The sequence below is a fragment of the Ambystoma mexicanum genome, chromosome 8 (assembly GCF_040938575.1).
Source record: "Ambystoma mexicanum isolate Mex_15411 chromosome 8, UKY_AmexF1_1, whole genome shotgun sequence".
NCBI lineage: Eukaryota > Metazoa > Chordata > Amphibia > Caudata > Ambystomatidae > Ambystoma > Ambystoma mexicanum.
Window position 1 is genome coordinate 283,636,337 of NC_090929.1, and position 25,951 is coordinate 283,662,287.

The 25,951-nt window shown below is 44.8% G+C and overlaps 1 protein-coding gene across 5 annotated transcripts in view; it reads left to right on the forward strand.

Annotated features, from left to right (window-relative positions):
* Window positions 1-13,669, forward strand: part of TNC (tenascin C) — a 156,465-nt gene extending 142,796 nt beyond the window's left edge. For all 5 annotated transcript variants that reach the window (XM_069609670.1, XM_069609671.1, XM_069609673.1 and 2 more), the window contains 5 exons: window positions 823-974; window positions 2,163-2,259; window positions 4,822-4,983; window positions 7,148-7,311; window positions 11,348-13,669. In XM_069609670.1, coding sequence (XP_069465771.1) covers window positions 823-974; window positions 2,163-2,259; window positions 4,822-4,983; window positions 7,148-7,311; window positions 11,348-11,458 — 686 coding nt within the window. In that variant the 3' untranslated portion in view covers window positions 11,459-13,669. The remainder of the gene's footprint in view (window positions 1-822; window positions 975-2,162; window positions 2,260-4,821; window positions 4,984-7,147; window positions 7,312-11,347) is intronic.
* Window positions 13,670-25,951: the final 12,282 nt, after the last annotated feature.

Below are 25,951 nucleotides of genomic sequence, written 5' to 3' on the forward strand. Positions count from 1 at the left end.
TATTATTAAGAGTATCACATTTATAAAGAGTATGTCATGCCAGATTCATACCACTTCTAAGCACAATATAATTATGTGTTATTATTACACAGTTTTCTGATACCAAATTTGGAAGGATGAAAGGCTGAGTGATTCTTGTCAGCATTTTAAATTGTAATTTCAATGTATGTGTACTTTGTCAATCTATCTATCTATCTACACATCTGGATATCTATCTGTCTATCTATCTATCTATCTATCTATCTATCTATCTATCTATCTATCTATCTATCTATCTATCTATCTATCTATCTATCTATCTATCTATCCATCCATCCATCTACCTATCTATCTAGGGGTGTTGCTAGGTCTGGAAAAGACCTGGGGCTACGCTAATGTAGGAATTGTCGGGACTGGGGGCTAGCTAGCTTTTTGGTTGTAGCTCCTGAGCTTCTATCCGGGGCTACAACCAAAAGACCAGGGGCTCTATCTATCTATCTATCTATCTATCTATCTATCTATCTATCTATCTATCTATCTATCTATCTATCTGTCTGTCTGTCTGTCTGTCTGTCTGTCTGTCTGTCTGTCTGTCTGTCTGTCTGTCTGTCTGTCTGTCTATCCATCCATCCATCCATCTGCTTCATTCATCTACTTATTGAGAAACCTGGGCAGAAAAAACGAGTTTATGTATTTGTAATGACAAGGGCCCAATTGATGGCAGTATTCGCCATTATCCATATATAATGTATTCTGGAGCACAAGACCTAATGTGAGATGATGATTAAGATAAAGTAAGGTCAACAGTATCTTTAAAGATCCCCCTTCTCCTTATCTCTGCAGCCGGCCTTCTCTATCCATTCCCCAAGGACTGCTCCCAAGCCCTTCTGAATGGGGAGACAGCTACTGGGCTCTACACCATCTACCTGAATGGAGACAAGGCTCAACCGCAGCAGGTGTACTGTGACATGTCCGTCGATGGCGGCGGATGGATTGTGAGTATTCTGGGTGTTCCCGAGTGTTAAGCTAGTAGTAGATCTAGTCACATCACTGCACGAGGAAGAACAACAGATTGTGCCAGATAGGAAAGGCCCGGCAGTGGAGACTGCTTTAAGATCAGGTCTTTTGACAGATTGGAGCTTGTAGGATAAGCAGGTGGAGAAATGCACATTTGATGAATGAAAACCCAGGCAACAGAAGATAAGCGTTCAGTGCATTATGGTGGCCAACACCTAATGGCCTACCCATTGGTACTGGTGTAAGGAGGGGATCCATGGAGGCTTGGGTATAGGAACATTCATATTTTATGAAATAACAAGATTGCTGTGTTTGCATACTTTAGATACCAAGACCATGCATTTTCCTTATGGACCCTATTAGCAAAAAGCAGGCCATGGCTGGACAGCTCAAATCCTGCACGTCCAAGAGAATCCAAAGTTAAAACAATGCCCAGGTCACCTTATTAACACATATTAGCTGCCACCAAGAATCCATAAATATCAGGCCTGCAGTCCCGATACTTATGTATGCATTGGTTTCTCACAACCACACAGGTGGAGAGCAAAAGCATGCTGACAGCAGAAAGCCCCAGCCCTGCGATGTGGTAGATTTGTGTTTGGGTGCTTAATGGCCTATGTGTGCCTTCTATACTTATCTGAACCTGTTGGAACAGGCACAGGGGTAATTAGGAGATTTGCCAGCATATACTGTGCGTGTATATGGGATGCGCACACGCATGTTTGGCCCTACACCTCAGCAAAGCCTTTGCACACGCCCACACACTGTCTTCTGTGAATCACCCACTCAGTCATTAGGATTCTGTCCTTACCTTTCTCTTGTGGTTCACACAGTATAGAGCATATGGAAGATACCACAATGTGTTTGTTTATGTATGATTTATATCACTTTTAATGCCAGACTCAAAGATTCTAGGAGCCAGAGCAGGGCCTGAACCTATGTTGCAAAGCACTACCTCGCTCCCAAGCCAAACGCGTTGCCCGATGTGTCCTCCTGGCTTGGACTAAAATGTCCTCTGCCTATTTTCCTCCCCATGAACCAGTCTACAGTCACGCACTATGAAAAGATCCCAACAAGCTTAACACTTATATCCAGGAGCCAGTCATCCATCAGGCTAGCATGTGTCTGACTTTACATGTGTAAAATCACATTTGCCCTGTCTGCAGGTGTTCCTGAGACGAGACGATGGGAAGGAAGAGTTCTACAGAAACTGGAGGACCTATTCCACTGGGTTTGGAGACCCCACAAAGGAGTTCTTCTTAGGTAATCTACGCACTCGTGTTGCACTGAATAACCACTGCTTCTGTTTTCTTCGTAACAAATGCTTTTGTCATGGCCACTGTATGGGGCTGCACTGGAAAACTCCCTTGTTCAGCCATTTTACCAATTTATTATCTGATGTTGCTCGAAAAGCGCTAAACAGAACCAACTAGCAATGCCTCATGGTTGCGAAACATGAACATAGCCACCTCACTGACTTTAGGGAGAAAGGATTGGACAGATGCTGCTTAATGCTTACCATCAGGGAATGTGAGGTGGGGGATATAAGGAAATCCACAGAGGATAGCCCCTTCAAAGCAGGATAAGCCCCTTTAAGGAGTCACGTGACTTAGATTTATGTTGCTTGTCAGGAAGGAGCTCTACAGGCCGTTAAAGGGAAGTGTGGGAAAGGTCTGGCACGGAATGCCACCTTATAATGCAATTATACGGTGTTTCCAGGAAACCTGATGCAGCTCAACACATTAAGCACTTTTTTCTCAGTGTTGCGATGTCCTCTTTGATTCCTGCTTCATGTTGTATAGTAAACGAGCTATGTAGTTTAGGTGGGGAACCCCCTTGAAAAGACACCCCCCTTCTACATGGATTTCTTTATTGTTGATGTATGGAAAAATAATATTTTATATACACTTAAGTTTTGCAAATGTGTAGGCAGCAAATCAGCCCTTCTCTTAGCACGGTCGAAGACAAGAAGTAGAGTTTGGATGGTCTAAAATATCTTCATAAGCTACAGAGGCGCTCGCCCAACTAGCCCAGAAGAGATGTATTTAAATGGGTTAAGCAACACGTGTCATAATTAGAGCGGACTGAGGAAAAGGTACCTTTATGGACGTTTTATTGCATTAAGCCCCCGTTCTCCTCCAATCACCAGCTTGCTGAGTTACTGTCCATTTTGGGAGGGTTGGACATATGTTAAATATTTAAAAGAGTAAAGGAAGAGCTGCTCAGTACGCAGGCTTATACCAGAGAATACAGCCCGCGTTCCGAGTCTCCTGAATGGCCAGCAACCTCTTGCAAGCTGGTAATGGCTACTGATATATAATTTTGGAATTAGTACACCGGTTAGTACACTGCTTAGAAAATTCCAAACTGTCATTGTTAGTGTTCATTTTCGTGACTGGAAATGCCAGAACCGGTAGCATGTCTTTCTTTCTGGTTGCACGAGCCTTTGCTGATCGTGGTAGCACGTGTCAGTAGGGCCTTTCCAAACCACCAGACCAAATCTGTTCTACGGCGCTGTCTGTCGTTACCTTCGGCAGAGGTTCCCCTGTACCTTAATGTGCAACAAATCCACAAGAAATGAGAAGGATGCAGCAGAGACTGCAAGAAATATCAATTGCTACTCGACAGAGAAAAACAGGGACCTGAGTGCGCCTCTTGAGAGGACTGACTTAATGCAATAAAGGTGATACCTGTGTGATACCAACTGCACAACAGTGAACATATTCAAACAATTCATAATGCAGTTTGTACATCATAGTTTGCTGTAGTTTGTTGATGGGTGCATCCAGGACCAACTTGAAAGCTTTGCAGATCATTCAAAATGGCAGAGTAAGGGCAGTTTGCGGGCTGAGCAAATCAGCACGTGTTTCGGAAGCACGGAGATCCCTTCATTGGCTGCCTATCACACAGAGAATCTCACATAAACTTCTCACTTCAACGCACAAATGCAGGGCTGGAAATGCCCCCCACCCCCCATGCTACCTGGCTACTCAACTACAAGACGCTCCCAACCAAGACTATTGCGATCTAATGATTGCAATACACTTTTTCAGCCACGATTTAATTTGAAAAGCTTTAATGGAACACGTTTTATGTCTGCGCATTAAGTGTATGGAGCAATCTGCCATCTCCACTCTGCACAAGACCTTGTGTCCTCAAATGTACGAAGGCAATACAAGCCTTCTTCTTTACCTCTTAGGATTGAGTACCCAGCATTTACTTGCCTCCCTAGTTTCATCCTGAATGGGTTTGGCTCAACCCTGGATAAGTGACTATCCCCTTGGTACTTTTGCTCTTGTATGTTCTTTTGTATGTTATATGTGTGCACTGATGCCCTTGGGCGTACTGCCTGTAATAAGTAATAAAATAAAAATACAAAAATAATAATAATAATAATAATAATAATAATAATAATAATAATAATAATGAAACAGTTTCACAAGCTCTAAGCTGGTCTGCCACTTGGTAAGAGGAGAGAGATGTATATATGAGTGTGTTGATGTATCTTAACTTTTACTCACCCAGGCCAAAATATAATACAGTAAAAGCAAAATAACAAACGTTTTGACATTTTGAATTCTTGTTTTGATGAAAATAACATTTTTCTATAGCACTTCATGTGAGATCCCTTCCTCTTCTAAGACCTGTACTAATAGATACTTTCTGGTACTCCTTTATCAACTTTGCAAAGATGAAGAGCAGAGTTGGCAAGGCCTAGATTCAAACATTTGTCTGTAGCTTGCCCACAGATGTCAGAGATAAGCACTTAACTCGCTGAGCTTTCTTACTCAGCTATTTCACCCTTTGTTTTACGCTTCTTGGCAGGTCTGGAAAACCTTCATCAAATCACATCCCAGGGACAGTATGAACTGCGTGTAGATCTGCGTGATGGCGACGAGACAGCGTATGCAGTCTACGACAAGTTCAGTGTTGGAGATGCCAAGTCTCGCTACAGGCTCAAGGTGGACGGATATAGTGGAACAGCAGGTATGGGCAATGTTCTTTCCCATTCTAAGTTTAAATAGCCTGGCCTTATCAAGCTCTAATCCTCTATAGAACCCTCCTCAGCATCAGAATTCACCATCTGATGATGCTCGTATTTAGGATTCATTGCCCAATCTAATCCTCATAACACTTAAATATTTGAAACTCATTTTGAGTGCTGTTCAGTAGACCTAGGACTATGTGAGAGAAATCATCTTATATGCTTTGGGAAAGTCCTGAGTGGTTTTACCAACATCGATTGTGTTCATCTGGCAAAAAGATAACTACTAGGGGTAAGCTGTGCAACAATATGGTGGATAAAAACAACTTTGAAAGTGGGAGGAGCAAACACAGGATTATGAGGAGGACATTGAGGAGCACAATGGTGGGCAGCAAAGTGGAGGATTCATGAATTTAGACGGCACAGTGAGAGGAGTCGGAAGAGGGAGAAATACGAAAGCATCATATTGGAAGAGGCTAAGAAACCTAAGGCATGAAAGATAATTTAGTCATAGACTGAAGATATTGATGGAAATAAAGAAGATTACGTTCTTGCAATGAAGTTAATTGAGGCAGAAAAAGGTTTGGTTTGTGCAGGATCTGCATAGAATAGAAGCAATCAAAACGTTTGAAAATAAGAGTGAAGGAGAAATTGAGCAGAAGTAAAGGTATCGAAGGGACAGATGTATTGCTAAACTGACAAGATAACATCCTGGATTAAGAAAAAGGTACATACTAGGGTGTGGAAGCAGAGGTTACCCTAGTCAAAATGAAATCGTGCCAGTCGTGGTGGTGAAATTGCACCCGCATGGACATTTGTCACACTATCAAAACACTCATGCAGTGAATGGGGATTCTACAGCATAGGAAGAAGCAGGAGAGCAGAGAGGTTTTCTGAGTGCAGCAGCAGAGAGAGAGAGATTTAACAGCAGACTGAGGGGTAAGTGGAACCATGCACAAGTTGAGTTCCAAGCCAATATCTTGGATCAGGGATGAGTGGGGGCACAGGTGTGGAGGAAGGCGAGGAATGGTGCGAGAAGGTGGCACTCTCCTGCAATAGACAAAACACCACAAACACAGGAAGCATGCCCGGAAGTGTGCCAAATAGTATAGGATGGCTGTGTTTCACTGACAACTCCATGCTAGCATAGCGTGTGTCTGGTTTGGTTATGCTGGCACTATCACATAGATCCAGATCCAGAAAGGGTAATGGCAGGGAGAGGAAAAGGGAGAATGACAGAAATACAACTGGAAATGTGAAGCAAAACAAGTCTGAGAATTAAAGACTGAGAGCAATGTATATCTAAAGCTATCGGTATATGGAAAACTCTCAAGCGGATGGGGGATTGAGGGGAGAGCACTGCCCCCAAAATGTCATAGCAAATTCAAGGTCCAGAGATATTATTCATAAGTAATGTGAAGTCAATAACAATGCAGGAGCATTACAATCAAACTCTGTGTTAACATCTGTAGATGTAGCCAAAATTGTCCTCACATATTACATTACCGATCATCAAAATACAAACTCAAAATCAAATGTCAAATTCTATGAGCTGACATAGAATGCTCAAGGAAACACTCGATAGAAATAGAGAAAACATTTTTGGCATGGGGCAAAGAAAGGAAGTTTTGAGATTTGAAAAGAAGAAAGTGAATCTCCAGGTAAGAAAGCTTGAGTAGAGATAGAGGAAGGTGGCCAGTCCATTAAATAATGTTTCCTGAGATTTGGCGACAGTTGCACAAAGCTAGAGGAGAGGTGGCATATACAAAACCTCAAATCAGAGCAAAACCTTCCTCCCTTGAAATGCATGCACAGCATTGTGTGCCATTATATGCTGGGTGGAACTGTGTCAGGTATGGAACATGAAAAGTCGTCTGAATTCAGAAGTGTGCCTGTCCTTAGCAATCTGGAATACAAGTGCTCTTGTATCAGTCCAAGAATCTTTTGGCCAAGTCAGTGGTGTGTACTGGTGGTGGTTTGTGGTGGCGATATTCTAGGAACTACATGCAGCAAGGTTGCATTGGGTAGGTGGACCAGTGAGGGATTTCCATACAAAAGTGTGACAATGCATTTATGGCAATTCATTAGTAAACTTCCAAAACATTCACTATAGTCAACATATAGCTCATTTATTGGCAACTGACTGATTTGTTGTATTACGCGCAGGTGACTCCATGTCGTACCACAATGGGCGCTCCTTCTCCACCTTTGACAAGGATAATGATTCTGCCATCACCAACTGTGCCTTGTCCTACAAGGGAGCCTTCTGGTACAAGAACTGCCACAGAGTCAACTTGATGGGCAGATACGGGGACAACAGCCACAGTCAGGTGAGTCAATGCCAAATGATTTAAAGCATGTGCTGAAAAGATAAAAAAAAAATGATTTGCAAGCTCATTGGTTCTCTAGTTTGTAAGGAGGACAACGTCGAAGATGTACTAAACTCTGACCGTACCAATGTCTCCCAGCAGTAAACAGTTTTACTTGACATATGACTTAAAGGATCATGGCTGATCTCAGCTACTTAAACCCACCTATACTCACTTTCTCTTACTGAAGTGCTTTCAGGTGGCAATCACTCGCAACCACCTCTTCCAAATATTTCTTCCTGAGCTTTTTTGGTTGGGTGCAGATGAGACATCCAATACATTCTAAATGATTAAAATAATTGAGGCTCTCTACAAGAGAGAGTGTGATCAATAGAGACACTGATGGCATAACCCAATCATTAGCAGTGCATTACCCTTCATGCAGTCTCAGGATTGCTCATCCATGCTTGAACTCCACTTCCATTCTACCATCACTGTATTGCCGCAGCACATTAAACAGGGACTAATCCATGCATTCATAACGTTTTACTTAATGACTGCTTCCTGAGACCCTCCACCCATACAGAGCATGATTGAGTCATTAACATAATGCCCTTAAATTACTTTATCATATCTGCTCCTTAGGATTATACATATTTAGCTGCTAATACGCCCTCTAATTGTGTTTATAGTGCAGAACTTGCACCATTAGACCTTCCCATCCCTCTGTTACTTCCACACTGTTCAGGCACCTCTGAAAATGTATCCCCAAAGCTCAAAGCAGACGTCTAGACCTGGGTTAAAATAATGTTCAAAGTGTCATCTGTTAAGTGTTGGCTGTTAAGTGGTGCTGTAAGTGGTGACTATAAGCCAACATTATTAGGATGGGAAGTGAAGATGGGAGAAAGATGGTATGTGGAGAGGTACACACAGTCTTTGGGTGTTTGGCTTTTAACTCATCAATTTTCTGCCCATTGTCTTGCTAGTCCCTATGGCCACTCCCAACACGCACACATGACCCGCCCCTCCTTCCAAAACACACACACCCCTGAGATATTTTTGAGCTATCACTGCTTTTAAGAGGATGGTTTTTGTTAGTTGTCTTCAGCAATATGAAGGTTTCATTGCAGTTGCAAATAAGCTCTTGGTGAAATAAACATGTTTTTGCCAAGTGTGCCTTCAGCAACTACATTTATACACAATGTTTGCGTCCGTATCCTGTTACAAAAAGCATTGGCAAAGCTGTTTTGGTTCTTGTGTAGGCATTAAATGGGCATTTGAGAGACACTAACAGAGCTGTGGTTATGGGAGGGAACGCCCTTCAATTATCTTCATTCAATCCTATAAACAATGATATGTGAATATGGATATGTTGACATGCAATTGCACTGCCATAATATGCACAGGTACTTGCAGCATTTTCTATCGGTTGCCATCTTTTGCCCAATGAGTACCATTATGGCAGTGCCTGAAAAATGTCTATCCCCCAACTACAAAAAGCCCAAACGTTGGCCTTGCAAATGAATCTTTGTTCTGGTAGCACAGCTTCCGGTGAATTTTCCCACCCTGCTCTTTTTCTAAGGACTGCTATAGAAGATGTTTTTTGACAACACTTATCATGATCCTCTGATCACTTTCTCTGGACTTCCTTTCGCAATAAGCAGATGGATATTGTCCTCGGACCTGCACTGTAGATGATTTAACTAGTCCCTAAAACCTGTTCTCTACAATTAGATTTCACCAATTCCCCTATTACTAAAGTTAATCTGACTGATTGATACTGCCAAGACACCCTTCTGCTTCCAGCTTTTGGAAGAATTCTTTTATTGGCTGTCCTGCTGTGGGGATGATTTTCGAAAGCCTCTCCTGTCCCCTTTAATAACACGTGATGCTGGACAGTGTCATAAATGTTTGGTGATGCTAACAAATAGGCTGAACTCATCAACTAATGAATCCTAAAAACAAGTCTGTTTATTTCCGATATTCACATTACATGTCTTCTAAGGAATGTTTTTGCATTTAGTTGAAAATGGTGTGTATATTGCTTTGGTCATTCTGAAAGCCTGGACGGATTTGACTGTTTGCAGGACTTTTATTACCAACACTCCCAAGGAGAACACCTAAACTGTGCAACTTTTGATGGAAAAAACATGTGTCCTGACCACTTTCTGACATACTGCACACATTATGTTTTATTTTATTGAGCATTTGTAAGGCACTTTATTGTGGGATTTGTGTTTCAAAGCCCCCAAATCTAAATGGGAAGGGAACAGGGGTAATAATAACAATGGCAAAAACATACAAATATACATAAACATTTGTGGTCCTATTTGCCTTGTGTTATTCAGACATGCACATGCACTGAGCAGGGGATGCGGATGGGGAAGGAAGGAGGAGCAGAGGAGTGGACAAGTGCTGGAAGAGGGCCCGGGAGGGAAGTGCAAAGGGGAGCCAAAGAGGAGTACCTCAGTCTAAGTGCTAGTACAGGCGACTCTCAAATGTGGGATGTGGAGCCACCAAACAGGGGCCCGGAGGGCAGTGCAGTGTAGGAGGGGGAGCTGGCATTGACTGGAAGGAAGGGCCTTGGATCATGGGCCTGGGATCCTGTGAGATCCATGAGTATCAGGCCACCGGTCACAGCGGCAGTGGGGTGGTTAGCAGGGAAGGGAAAGAGAAAAATAGGTAGAGAAGAGCAGAGTTTTGAGCAGTTTCCGGAAGTTAAGGAGGTCTGGCTAAAATCTGAGGGGGCAGGGAGGCTGTTCCGAATGGAAGCACCAGCCGAGGAGATGGATCTTACACCCACTCTCTGCTTGGAGAAGCGTTTAACAGTCAGAGAGTTGGATTTAGAGGAGTTTAGGGCTCGAGCAGGGGAGTATTTAGGGAGGAAAAGTTGGAGATAGCGTGGTGCAAGACCCCAGAAGACCTTATGGATGATGCAGAGGGTCTTGAATTTGATCTTTGTAGCCAGTGGGAGCCAGTGGAGAGATTTTAGGGCTGGTGAGATATTGTCCCTGGGCTTGAGGACAAGGATATGTCGTGCAGCCCTATTCTGGGTTAGCTGGAGGGGGTGAAGGGAGGAAAGAGAGAGATTGAGAAAGAGGCTGTTGCAATAGACAGCCTGGAGAGGACCAGCGCTCTGAAGATATTGAGCTTCTGGGGTAAGGTGAGAAAAGTTAGAATGCCTCTGAGGAGGCGAAGCTGGAAGTGGGAAAGTTAAAGTCCATGATGTGAAGGGTGAAGGAGAGAGCCGAGTCGAAGATGACCCCGAGATGGTGAGGGTAGAGGGTCCAAACGGGGGGGGGGCAAACAGCAGGGGCCAGAGGGTAGGAGGAAAGGACCCCTCCTTTGTCCTGATGAGGAGAATCTCTGTCTTGCTGGCATTGAGACAGAGATCATTTGCTGCACACCATGCCTGAATGGTGGACGGATAGTCAGGGATGAGATGGGGGTAGAGTGGGAAGCAGAGGGAAGTTTGAGGCAAAGCTGTGTGTTATCGGCATGACACTGGAAATGGAGAGAGAAGGAGAAGATCAGGTGAGCAAGAGGGGCAAGATAGATATTTCAGAGCCATGGCGATAGGATAGAGCCCTGGGGCACAGTGCAGGTAGAGAGGGTGGGGGTGGAGGAAAAAGGGCCCAGTTGCAGCAGGGAAGGCCGGTTAGTATGGAATGAGGTCAGCCAATCCAATGGCTAGTCAGTGATGCTGATGGTGTCACTGAGACGATTTAAGAGGATAGTATGGTTGACAGTGTCAAAGGCAGAGGAGAGATTGAGGAGAATGAGAACAGCAGGAGAGTTGGAGTCCAGATTTGCGAGCATGATTTTCAGGGGTGTTCAGGAGAGAATTTTTCATGCCTCTGGATACCTTGAATCCAGATTGAAGGGATGTAGGTTTCAATCATCAATAACAAGCTGCTAAGCAATTGTTACAGATAAATAACTTGTTCCTTATACATCTTCTAATGATCTGTGAATAATTCATGCTTCTTGTTGTGAATATCTATGAATATGTCCTGGAATGTGTTTGTGTGCTTACTCCTGTTTTTTTCTCTTGTAGGGAGTCAACTGGTTTCACTGGAAAGGTCATGAGTATTCCATACAATTTGCTGAAATGAAGTTGAGACCAGTCAGTTTCCGGAACCTTGAAGGCAGAAGGAGGAGAGCGTAATCGTCATCTCTTTAGAAGAGTGGGAGGGTGCCAGCGATGTTCTGGGAATGTCATGAGCGACTAGCGACATCAATTTACCAAAGTATATGCACCACAAGCCCACCCGTGGTGCCAACTCCAGCCCAACAGAAAGCCCTAGTAAACCACAGCAGCTTATCTGGAAGAAAGCAGCGCTTACTGCCCATGGTCAAATCCACACCAAAGACAAACAGACTCCCAGATTGGTTCCATTTTGTCGGAAGACCTCATTCTATGAGGCACAGACTTGTCATCCTCTTGGGTGGCTGGGAGGGTGGGAGCAGGGAGTGGGTGTTTGTACAGTGGTAGTTTGTTTTAGAACCAGCCATATTTTAAACAACCCTTGTATAATAATTATTATTATTTTTATTGATGGCAACAGATTTTTGGTTCCTGTGGAGACTTCATTTGTTTTAATGTACCACAGAGATTGGGGGGAGGAGGATGGGGAAAAATAAATTCTGCTTTCAATATTAAAAAAGAAATTATTACTATTATAAGGAATAGTAACCATACAATGAGGGGTCCTTTGGGGTAGGATTGCCAGGTGCCTCCTTTGGTCAAGGAACTGTCCCATGCTAATCTAAACATTTGCCATTTTGTCACATGGCCTAATCACACACATGCTTGTGGTACAAAAGCACATTGATTGGAAGCTATGGGTTTTCTCTGATTTGCGGTCTGAAATCCCTGGAATAAACCATAGTGCATTGATAATGGCCTTATTTGCATGTCTCCAGTTTCAGGGCCTTTCACTGGGGAATTGAGGGTAGTGTCTACCACTTTTTCCTGCAAACTGCTTGCCACTGTGAGACCTTTTACCATTCTTATCCTGAAACAATGAGGCCGATTCATAAAGATGTTACTCTGACTTACCCTTAACTTACACATGGAGAGCGCTGCTCAATTCATCAAGAAGCTACTGTGACTAAATCTGACTTACTCCCGACTTGCGACAAGTAAATCAGGACTAAATCAGGGTTACACATAGTTACTTAATCCTGACTTCATAGTTACTTACTCCTGACTTCATATTTACTTACTCGTTATTTGCTCTAAGGAAGTCAGGAGTAAGTCAGGGTTACTCATAGTTACTTCTTTGTGAATCAAATGCCCTTCTCCTTGTTTAGGTCAGGAATAAGTCAGAATTTGTCATAGTAACTTCTTTCAGAATAATCTCCAATATCCATAGATGGGAGCTTCAGGTCTACCTCTTTACCCTCACAATAGAGTGGCAAAGTGTGCTAAGAGAAGACTGGCAATTGCGTGCTACTAATATCTGTCACTATCAGTGGAAGGTGTAGTAATCGCTTTCAAATTTCTGCACACCCACCACCTCCTCGCACAGACGGGTCCCTCGAAACATAAGCATTATCTGGCCACCCTATCCAAAAGTCCTTTAACCGAACGTGGAAAGGCAATATTTGAATGTAATATTTAGTGTTTTCTTTTTTCTTTTTTTTTTTTTGGTTTTGTAAAAGCACAATGTACTACTTAAGCTAATCTGTCAATATTCTGAAAAAGCGTAGGGGTCAGCTAAGGATTGATATGAAGAAGAACGTGTGCATTATCAGATAACAGCTACTGAGATCAACACATTCCACTCAGATATGTCTTTATTGTTATTCAGAGATGGGAGTCATGTAAGGGTCCAAAACATTAGCTTTTAGTACAGTCATGTTTAGTGTTAACACATGGAATGGCTGGGGTCACTGACAATGGACAAGTGCTTGCTCGGGGAACCCGTACCCCTTTTTCTACAAACAATGCAGTTAAGAGCTCATTATTTCTAAACTTTTTTTATATGTAATTTAATGTTTTTTAAAGAAGGGTTTGTAGAATGTACATACCTGAAATACTTGTACCCCCGAGTGACTGCCAGTAGAATGTCGCGCTCTCTGGCCATCTCTGCTTGACCAACTCCCCATGCAGAGGATGTCTCCAGGGAGATCAAGGTGTGATGCTTTGTATGCAGACATATCTCCTCAAAATAGGTAGAAATCACTAACCAAAAAAAAGAGGAAATTGCAAAATCTGAATATGTTCCCAAACCACTGAAAATGAATGTAAATTAAGGGGTCATTTGTAAAAAAATAAAAATAAAATCAAATTAAAAAGAAACAACAATGTCTTGCTTTGTTTTTCTGTATACAGTACGTATATAAAATACAATAAAATACCTTCTGTCTTGCATGTTTGCCTTTTTTCCATGTATAAAAGGAGGATACATATTCACAATGCAAAGAGCAGATTCTGTGGAATGGTCCATTGTCCATTCTATGCAAGAGGTCAGCAGCATCAGTACCCTGAAAGCCTTTTTCTCTAAGAAGTGGGTTTGGCAGAGCGACTTCTAGCCAGAAGCGTAGCCAGGAATGTCCAACAAGTGGGGCCGAAACTAATGTACTTAGGTCCACAGCAGTGATATTAACATCTGTAAATGCCAACACTGCTGCGGAGTGGACATTTACTGATTTTGGGCGGGATTTTCCCGCTCACGCCCATCCCTGTCTACGCCTCTGCTTCTAGCGCTGTCCATTTTGATTTTGTATGTATTGTAATATTGTGGAAAGCAGTCGCTGCGTTTAATACAAGTGCCTTCTCTGCAAGGAAATGAAATTAGGATTTGCAGTGGGTTGTACATACATGCATACACTGAAATATTGTTTCGCTATATTTGTTTTATTTGTAAGTTCAGGTTTAATTGTCAAAGTAAGCATCATCCGTCTCCTCATGTCTCCTGCTGATCACTTTAACACACCGTGAAATGTAAACAAAATGTCCATGGATGACTGGATGAACCTGATTCTAGGCTTCCACCAGGTTTTATTTTTTATTTTTTATTGGTCATCTAAAAACAAGAGGTGTTTATGCCCTGATGAAACACCATGACATCTTTAAAGGCACAGGCCTGATTTACAAAAGTGTTGGTGAATGGGAAACACCCTGTGGAAAATGCTTTCTAAAATCAGGCCCACTGACTCTTACTTTTACAATTAAACAGTGTGTGCTTTTATGTATATAAACCTACACGTGTTTTGTTCTTTTACTTTGCCTATGTGCGTAAACAGATTCTCCATGAATGAGGGTTTGCCTGCTCTCATGTCACCATCCACACTGTACGTGTGACAGTAAATTAAATACTACGTATCAAAAGGGGTTATCCTTGTTGTCCTGCCTACTTCACACCTGTATTCACAGGAAACTAAAAGAGTGCCAATCTCTTTTGTCCAAAGCATACCTTGTGATCACAATGGGTGTCGATCCTAATTTACCCACTAAATAAAATGCGGGTTCCCTAATTTCAAAACACAAATCTCCTTTGCAATAAGCTTGACATGCACTTAATATCCTGTCAATATCAAAACAAGACAAATTGACCAGCATCAAGTACTTCTCATCTGTTCTACTGTGTACAGGTATAGATGTATGCAATCCACCATCAAGCAGTCCTGGCTTATTCCAGGCTGAAGTACTATTCTGACTCCAGTGCTACCAATTTCGGGGCCACAAGTGACATGATGGAACCCAGGATCAAGCAAATCGCCAGCATTGGCTCTTTCATAGATTCACATGCTTGAATATTCCCCTTCATCAGACTGGAAATCCCAGTAATGTTAAAACTTTACATGGAAAGCAATTTACTTTGCTAATAAACCCCGAAATGTGTTCACTTTTGTAGTCCCTCCACCTCATTTTGGTCCTTTTCTATGCAGGCAATGAGGTGGTAGAGGCCAAGGTCCACTGAAGACAGCCATCTTCAGATTTATCACTGCAGTCTTGTGACTAGGGAATCCTCTCACAGCTCTCTGAGCTTTTTTCATCATAATTGCTTTTCAAGAATTTGTATATCATTTTTCCCTCAATTTAAGAGACCCTGCTCTACTCAACGCAGACTTGTTTTGCAGATCAGGGAACTCTTTTAAACCTTAGAAATCATCGAGAGGATGCCCAGCACCTGGCTACTCAGGTTATAAAGGACCCTCTAAAGGAAAAACGTCCCTCTTCAAGGATTGCCTGAGATGCTGCAAGAAGATTGTCTTTGTGAGAGACTCCTTTCACCCAGAAGACCCAACAAGACAGACACAGGAGGCTCCTTCTCTTTCTAGAGAGTAAGTGTCACTGTCAAATCCCACAGGACCCCTGATAGGCACGCTCCAAAGACGAGAGCTTCTTCATTAGAGTGAGTGACATCAACACCTGCAAGATGGAGCTAAAGCCAGTTTCTGAGACATCTACGATGACAACGTTTCCAGTATCTGAAGGCAAACAGGCTTCTACAAGCTGTCTTACAACAGGCAGGAACTCCTCATCCACAACTGGCAAAATATCATCGACAGGTAAATTCTCCACGTCAGACAGATCACCGCCGATTGGCAAATTGCCAAAGACTGACACCTCGTCCACGAAGGAACAGTCTAAAAGGCACAAGTGACCCTCGTCAACGGAGTTCACGTGGGATTCATCATTGATGGGAAAATCTCTGTCCACGGCAAAAGTATCATCTACGAAAGAACTCTCATCCATGATGATGAAAGAGCCTTCATTGATGGCCGGAATACCGTCAATGAGAAAATCATCTCCAAAGGCCACTCATCGACGAGTGACATGGCATCCATGGAAAAACCCACTTTGGCATCACTGTCATCCTCGTCCTCAGACCAGGCGGTTGGAACAAACAAATATGCATCTTCAATACAGCATACAGGACTCAACACCTTTAACACTCTTAACCTGTATTCATTGAAGGAAATAGTAAAATTGGCTGATATTCTTCAGGAAGACTTTTCTGACCCTCAGGAGGTCTCGGATATGCCTGGGTTCAGTGCCTAAGAATATAGCCCCTCGTGGCTTTTTCAGAGGAGACAGAGGAGACATAGGGCTTGCATTGCTTCCAGGACACACACTAGAGAAGTAGATCCCGGCATGACACCTATGGCTATTGAACGGTTGAGGCCAACCAAATGACAGAGAAGCATCTCACCACCACGATCATCCAGGGCACCATCCCTACTATCGCTTCGTGAGGATCCCTGTAGCTGACAGGATCCCAATGAAGATCCAACCTGAGATGCAGCTGGACAAACCAGAGAACTGAGAGATTCCCATCACTCACCTCAACATGACACTGATTAATGGATGATTACATCATCGAAAAACAGAAAGAAATTTGACTCCCCGGGGAGTTCCTCTGTACCAGACAAACATTGCCTCATTCCATGCTATCATTTCTAAAGTGGCATGATCTCCAAGTCTCCAAGTCTTATCTGAAGAGAAAAACTCTGTACTTTAGGAGCACAGAGATAAGAGGAGACATTAGCACTGCCATTCCCATTCTGGATACCATATGGGAGGCAGGGGAACAGATCCTAGATCATCCACTATCCAACCCTGCTACAGAAGCTAGACAAGAGATAAAATACAAGGGCCTGGATGATGCAACACTATGTCTGCGAGGGCACCCAAAACTTGATTCTGTAATCATGTGGCAGCAAGGAAAAAGCGTACAAACCCTGCATCCCCCCTTACAACCTCACCAGAGAAGGAAGGCAGGAAACTAGAAGCGCTAGGCAGAAAGGTGGCAGCTTCAGCTTTGCTTTCTATCATAACCACCAATGATCTCACTATGACAGCGCGACACGACAGGAAACTATGGGACAAAAAGTCCAGGTTCATGGAACTGTGGGATGTTTTTACCCATGAATACAAGCCCTACCATAAAACTGTGCAGTACTGGCATGGAAAACATCATGATGGCCAGAACTCCCCAGAGAGTGCACAGGGAAAACATGAAGAATAGGCTGCCACCCATTTTTGCCTATGTTGTGAGCACAGGAGGGCACTGCCTAAAACCACCATTGGGCTACACACAGAGTAGCCTGAAACCATTGGGAATGGCAATGCTGATTGCCAAAAAAGCAACTAATTTGTTTTCTTAATCCCAAAAATGGTTGCATAACCAGTACTCACCACTATCAGAAAGCCGGCGTTTTAAAACCACCACACTTTTGTGTAAAACTGAACAAATGAAACAAAACCAGACCAAGGAAAGACTTGCTAAGAGGTGGATACAATGTAAAACTATATTCTGAAATAACTTGAAGGAAGTAATTATTTAATGTATATGTAAAAATTGTAAGTGATTTAAACTGGGAACAAAAAGTGACATTTAGCTGAAACCTGGCTTAATGAAACTGGATTCTGCCTGACAACTACCCCCGACAGGAGTTGAAACCTGCTCAGCCACTCTTCCCCTTGCCAAAAGGAGTTGTCACCTCTCTGATTAGATTAGGGGTGGAGCAGCTGGGGACTACAGGGAGTTGAACAAAGGCCTGTCCTTTGGCAAAGGCAAATGTTATATTGGGGGCGTCCTAAAATAGCTTCCTCTTGGGAGAAACTGGGGGGCAGCTGTGCCTCTGTGAACAAGCTGGCTTGGGGGAAGTGGATAAACCAGTTGTTCCACCCTGTGATGTGGGAAGCCCCACCCCATTTTGACCAGAGCATAATTTTAAAAAGATAGATAACTCATAGTGCGGACTTGTCAGAATTATATAAGTAATACCATTATTTTTGTGATTTTTCTGTGAACATTTTAAGAGGCGTTAGGACCCTGTGGTGTATTCTGGGGGATTGCTAGTGGAAAATAGGGTCTCACTCCAAATGTATGCATGTTAAAAATCTGACACTTTATCATCTGTAACCCATATCCGTGGTGCACATTTGTGTAAAATCTGGAAAGGTGTAGAGGTTGTTATCTGGATGAAAAGGGGAGAATTCTGTCATCAGTGGACACAACATCGTACAAAGACAGGGATCGGATGGTTTGGTGCTACAGAAAATATGTTAACTGGGCCTATAATATTAGAAAAATGGTACATAGATAAATATGCATTTGGGTCAGAAATAGATTTGTGTGCAATCTGACAAGGTGAGGTTCCTCTGACCATAAAACCTACAGCATCACTCTGACTCACATGTCCTTCCCCCAATCAAGGGAGAGAGGAGGAGTGGGCCAATGATAAGTGGGAGGGGCAGGTTTAGTTATGACCAACGCACACACCCACTTTCCAAAACACATAAAAAGAGACTGCTGGGACAGGTAGAGACATTCAATTCCATTTGCTGCGGAGCATGCTGACTGACAACTTCACATCCAGAGATCCAGACTTCAAATCCATCAATCTCCAGAACCTGTAGCAGAAATTAACTTCAGAATTTGTAGCAGAGAGGCCTGAATCCACCAGCTGAATCCTCTTCAGCAAGCCTCAAAACTAACCAAACTATTCAACAGCCAGGCGAGCTGTTTGAAGTTTTGCCGAGAATTTTTGCAAGAACCTGTAGCAGTACCCAGAAAGCAGTGTTACATCCAGAATCCAGAGAGGCTAGACCAGCAGAGCAGAGCTGACCCAGATCGCTGTGAGCAGAACCGGTGCCTGATTGACCCGCCGAGCAGACAGAAACTCAGCCGGACGTGTTGACCAGATCCGTGACGAGGCCTAGTTCAAATGTATATTGTGAGTACCTAGCAGAACTGTGCAGAACCAATCTCTTAGTTAAAATAATCTAATCCAAACTATTTTAACCTAAGTAGAACTGCCTCCTAGAAATCGTGTCATCTGTCATTTTTAAAGCTGCACAACTGTCACCTGTCAATTCTGCAGATGCAAGCTGTCACCTGTCATTTTGAGTTTACTTTAAATCCGAAAAACTACCTTTATTTAATCGTCTGTATCTCTGGAACCGTTTGGGCTAGGAACGAAATTTACGCTTTACGATTCACGCACTCGCGAATTTACTGCGATTTGCGATTTTGGCTCAATTCCTCAACTTGTCAAAATAGCAGCTCCATTCTTTTGCTGGTTCAAATCCGTTTGCAACTTGGTAATATCTCATAGAGCATGGCTAAAGTGAGCCTGAACTAATACCAACACGCATCTCCCACTCACCCTGAATCTCTAGAGGGAATTAAAATCAGTTGTCACATTTTCCAATCCATTGCCATCACATTTAAAAAGCATTTTGGGCCTGTGTTTCAAACTCCTACCTGTTTCCTCTAAGCTTGCTGGGGGGGAACTGAATTTCGTATTGCATTTGATTGCATTCCTGAGAACTGTGTGCTCCTCTTTCCATCTCCTTCCATTTCTTACATTGCATAGGGGAGTGGGGTGAATTGCCAGAGAAAAAGTGATTATCTTATCTTTTGCTAAAATCATAACAAGTTATTTCTGTACTGCATTTTATTCCACCTTGCGTTTCCTTGAACCATATAAAGCATTCTTTCCCACCTTGTTCTTCTGTTCCTATTCATAGTTACCTCTTGCTGATTACTGCTCATATTCACAAGTGTAATATCCATTATCAATTTATTTATAGAAGTGTGATATATATATATATTGTTCACATTTTCAAATAAACCTTTTAATTTGCAAAACAAACCTAGTTCTTGGCTCAGTGGGGTCAGGGGGATTCTAAGAGGGGGGTGTTATACAAGGGTTGTCATCCAGAGTACTGAACTGGATATAGAAATACATCAATAAGGGTTTTCCTCAGCATCCCAGACTAGGCATTGACTTAGCTGTAGTGTTGATTGAATATCGCTTACAGAAGTGGGGGCTCGGAGCTTGGATATTCTGGGTTAGATTTACCACTTGTGCAGATTAATACAGTGTGCCAACTGACCAGATACACATATCCGGTTAGATCACCACGCTGTTTTACACTGTGAAAGCATCCCTCAAAGGAACGCTCTAAGGAAACGGTCTGTTTTGCAAAATAAAATACAAACTTCTGTAAGTCAGGAAGGAACTCAAATTCCAGAATGACGACCTTGATATATATGAAAATAGCCAGAGAGCACTTCTTACATAAGCTATTTGTGAGAAGTGAGTGGACTCATCAGGAACAAACAGTCTGGTTGCAGGCAATCGTGCAACAGGTCACTGAAACAGGGTCAGATACATGGGGAGATCAGGGTCCCCTACATGTGGCCCTGAGTGAACTATATATGGCCCCTGAAGCCAAAGATGAACATAATAAGATTGCCAGGATAGCGGCATAGTTGTATCTATATATGGGAGCCATGCAGGACAAATGTGCTGAAGGCCAAGATCTGGCAAATAGGCAACAGATGGCGTTAGAGAAGGCCCAATCTGATCTGGACTCTTCTGAGCAGAGGCTGCTCAGGAGCCAGGAGTCAGAAAAGGACAGCAGACAGTACATCACTAAAATAAAGGAGGATATGGATGTGCTGCAACAGGAAAAGGCGGACCAGGATACCAGATTTCTGGCCTTGCAGAAGGAGTACCAAGAAGGTTTGGACTCCCTACTGCAGAGCCAGAAAAAGCTGGAGCAACAATTAGATTTCAATAGGGCATGTGCCGAGCAGGTAGTCACCCTGCAAAGCCACCTAGATAGGGAGAAGGCAGACAGCAATAAACTGATTTTGAAAGACCTGGATACCCAGACAGACTTTGACCACGAGCGCCAGAAAGCTGGTGCCTTCCAAAGGCAGAGGGACGACCTGGCGTCACAAATGCAGGCTCTTGGTCAGGAAAGGGATACCTTAGGCCAGGAAGTCTGCCACTTAAAAAGAAAAATTGAAGAAATTCGCTTGGCCCTGGGTGACCTCCAAAAAGAGCATCAGGGCTTGCTAGATCACACCAGGAGGGTGGAGTAGGCTCTAGCAAGAAAGGAGCAGGCCAGTAGGGATGGGTCTGAGGAGGTAACCCTCCTGCAGCAGAGACTGGCCCAGTACTCCAGGACCAATCAGGAGGCACAGAGAGAAAATGAGGCTCTCTGTCAGCACAATGATAGGCTCCAGCAAAAGGTAGCGATGCAGGAGAGACTGATAGAGTCTAGTAAGGCCTTAACTGAGGAACTGAAAGCGCAGGCTCTTGCATTGCAACAGGGAACAGGGGCGGATAGAGATGAGGTTCGCTGGGAAAGAGAAACTCCTGAGCATAACCTCAGGAGCCCTGGTGCCAGAGGCCTTCACCTCTACCAGTCCCTGGACTCTGCCACCCCCATGTTCCCTGGCGCACATGAGCATGGGGCCACAGGGATGGCAGATCACTATCCAGCTAAAAGTATGGGGCTCATAGGCCAGTACCACCCAGGAATGGAAGGGTGGGCATCCGGGTATGGGCACCCAAGCACAGTGCAATTTAGTGGGGAACCCCAGGAGAGTAGGCCCACTAAGGGCAGCCTGAAAACCTCTGCCCAGTTAGGTCAGTGGGGGGGATACCCAGCAAATCCTGGTAGCAAGGAGGGATCTGAAGACTCCTCTGAGCGTCACAGGACACAGGGGACCAGGTCCCCACATTCTGCCAGCCATTCCCAGGCTCGCAGAATCCGGGAAAACCTGGAAGATCAGACGGGCACCTCTGGGAGCAGCGCTTCTGAGTCGGAGGATGAATGGACCAGGGTTACCCGAACCAAAAAGGCCAATAAGGCAAAAAGGGCCTTGCTTAAGGACCCATTGAAACAAATAAAGGCAATAAGGAGTGTCATCACGCCTTATCATAAGAACGCCACGTATTCTGTTTGGGAACACTTGGAGCTCTATGAGAAAATGATGGAGACTTTCCATTTGAAGGACAGCCAAACTGTATTCAATATGTAAAGTGGACCTTCTCACCAGAATACTCCAGTTTCTTTGCGGGACTGGAGGATCAAAACCATTCAAGGTGGTCCACATTCAGGGCGGCCATCTTGAAACATTTTTCTGTGCACAGAAATCCTAAAGAGGCTCGCAAGGCAGCCTACAATTTGCAATGTGGGGAGGATCAGGCCCCACAAGAGTTTGTGCAAGAATTAAAGCATGCTTTTGCGCAGACCACCAGAAGGGTGCGCACGGATAGCAGAGAATTTATCAATACGTTTTTCCATGCCTTACCCAAATAAATAATGACCCAGCTTGTGAGAGATTTTCATGAGAAAAGATCTTTAGACTGGGTCATTGAACAGGCTACCCGGATCTATGAGGTGCAGAAGCTCATCGAAAATAAAAATAATGCGCCGAAAAACCCCAAAACCAACAGTACCCCTGCTGCTGCCAAGGTGGCAGAGGTAAAGGTTGCCCCCGTTTTAGAATTGGAGATGGGGGGGCCTAAAAACCTGCCTGCACCAAATAATTCACAGCCCAGAAGGCCCTCGGGCCAGTCACAGACAGGGAGTCGAGGAGGTAGTCCCACATATGGGGTCCCCCGCCCCCCTGACTATGTAAGTCCCCGCTACAAGGGAAACCGACCAATCCTGGGTTATGTGTGGACTCCTCCAGCCCAAGGGGCGGGGGATCCAGCCAAGCACCTAACCCAGGGAACTTTCCTCCCAACTTCCCACGGGAGGGCAGAAATTCTCCAAATCCTGGGCAGAACTTTTTCCCCAGGTATCCACCCAATTTCCAGCCCCAAAATCATCCATCCTTCTTTCCCCAATTCCCTGAGCCCAGACAACCTAATCCGGGAGAGGGGAGGCTAAGGGTGGAGGGGTACCAAAATCTTCCCAACCAGGGGTACTACCAGAGAAGGGATAGCTACCCTTCCCGGGATCAGCCCAGGGGAGAAAATAGAGCCCCGTATCAGCCTGAATGGGTTTCACAACTTGAGCGCCAGGTCCAAAATATGGCACGAGATCTGGGTCACATACTGAGGGCTCAACAGAACCCTCAGATGAGCATGCCACCGCAGAATGCCCCAAACTCTGGACCTGGTGCTCCAGAACAATGACGGGGGCAGCACCCCGATAACCCACCGGTTCCCAGGGAGGAGGCACAAGGGGAAGGGAGGTGTAAAGCTTTGGAGGAAGCTTCCTTCCCAACTTGTAAACAGCCCCTCGAAAACCAGGAACCGGAAACAAAATCTCCTTCCCCTGAAAGCCTGCCTCCCAAGGAGCAGAGGGGAGTAGGAGAAACAAAGGACCCAAACAGACCCACTTTGTGGAGGAGGTACAGGTCTTCCAATTTGAGGGAGAGGGATCCTCAGAAGATCCTGGGAAAAGGATCTTCGCCTTCAGAGATGGGGGAACTCCTCCCAAGGAAAAATGGGTCCCAAGGGATTCCAATCCAGACTGGGGAGATGTGGAGACTGAGCTACCGCCGCCCATCATCTCATCCCAGAACCGACAATACCAAAATCCCAAGGGTCAAACCCATCCTGATGACTGCCTCCAAAAAGGGCGGGGCGGCCCAGAACCGGAACCAGGGGAACCCACAATGGCTCTGATCTCCAGTTGCCAACTTTTTCTTTCAGATTCCCAAGGCTCTCCACAGAATTCTGCCCAAATCTCTTCGCTAGCAATGTCCAAAACCAGAAAGTTAGCTCACCAGTTGTCCAAAAATGTGCATTATCTGTGCCCCCTTGAGGAGAAGGAGGGAAGATACTATGCCCCGGTACAAGTACAGGGGCAGGGTACAATTTTGGCACTGGTGGACACTGGATCCCAAGCTACCCTTCTGTCCAAAAGGGCCTTTGAGGAACTAAATGCAGGAAGGGGGGAGAATTACCGAATTCCTCTCACCTCTCTTCCTGGACAACTGCAGAACTTTGACGGGAAGGAAATTCCCATTGAGGGGACTGCAGACTTGGGCCCTCATTACGACCATGGCGCAAAGCGAAAAACGATGGCGGTAAACGATTACGGCCATCGTCTTCCGCTAGGGCCGATTACGACCCGTGACCGTAAACTACGATGTCATTAGCAGCATCGTAGCTAACGCTGCCGCTGACTGCGCCAAGGGCGCGCGCACGCGAACATCCACACCGTACTTAGCGCCATGGCGGAAAGGTACGCGAATGCCGACCCAAGCGGACATGCCCCTAACGCCATCACCCAGCCCGTTAAGTACCTTACTGCCATGGTGCTAATTACGCCATCGCGAACCAACCGTAAAGGGCCATGTAAAGTGAATGCAGCTGCCACAGGTGCACAGAAACAGCACAGGGGAAGGCAATACAGACTCAGGAAGTACAAAAAGAGCACACCCCACCCCTTCCCACACCCAGTCACACTCCACAATGATACCAATAGGACTAGCAATATTGGGGCTGGAGGACCTGATAGCAATGCGAGTGCTACAACAGCAACTACAACAACAACAACAACAACAACAACAACAACAGGCTGCACAGAGGAGAAGCAGCAGGAGAAGGAGGGCAAGGCAGGCCCAGCAAGCCCCACCAGCACAGCCAGTGCCACCACGCAGGCAGCCCCCAATCCCACGCATCAGAGCCAGCCCATTCAACCTCACCGCTGAGCAGATCCACACCCTGTACCGACTGGACCGGGACACCATCACCACCATTGTGGACATGATACACAACAACATCGTCAGCATGATTGAAACACCCACTGCCACCCCCCCCTACTGAAGGTAGTGTCTGTGCTCCACTTTCTGGCCACAGGCACCTACCAGCACACAGTGGGGCACTTGCATGGCATATCACAACCATTATTCTCGCGTACACTGATGCAAGTGCTCGATGCCCTCCTCAAGCACACAGATGACCACATCTCATTACCACGGTCTGCCCAGGAGATTGCCAACACCAAAGTGGGTTTCCATGCACTGGCCGGCATACCTGGTTGCATTGGTGCCATTGACTGCACCCATGTTGAATTGGTGGTCCCACATGCCATGGAGGTACCGTACCGCAACCGTAAACATTTCCACTCAATCAACGTGCAAATGGTCTGTGACTCCAACAGGATCATCACACATTGTTCTGCCAGATACCCCGGATCAACCCATGATTCAATGGTCCTTCGGAACTCCACAATACCACGCTACATGGAGCGACATGCAGGCCCAAGATCCTACCTACTCGGTGAGTCTAATGTCATGAGCATGGAAATGCAAAGTGGGTGTTGAATGACGTACCAATGCATATTTCATCTGGCAGATACAGGGGGGTGATGCATACGTCACATGGGTGCAACTAGCAGTAGCCAGATCATTCCCTGTGGCAGCACTGATGTCAACAGAGTAGTGTACACATTATGCCTGACCTAATCATCCCAACATGTGAATGAAAGTGTATCCCAAAAACGACACAACCATCTGCAAGTGCATTGTGCAAATTGTGACCGCATTGACCCTAAAGAAAAACACCAACATGCACGTCACCATGCACCAACTACTGAAAGGCCTCTCCCCCACAACTGCGCACAAAGGAGGCACATGACAGACAGGAACATCAATGCACCACTACAAGACCCACAAACTGTCCCCATTGACACCAGTAATGCTCACTGGGGTCATAATGAGCCAGACATCAATGTTGCTATCATGTGAGCTTCAAGCTCACAGGACACGTGCAAGGTCACATGAATGACGGCCTGAACAGACACCGTGGATGGCCATTCACAAGGCAATCGTCCCCCCTGCATTGTGTTTTTGCATGCAAAACAGAACATGAGAGCCATGAACACATACTGGTTGCACAGTGTAAATCCATTAGCACAAGTCTAATTGGTGCACAG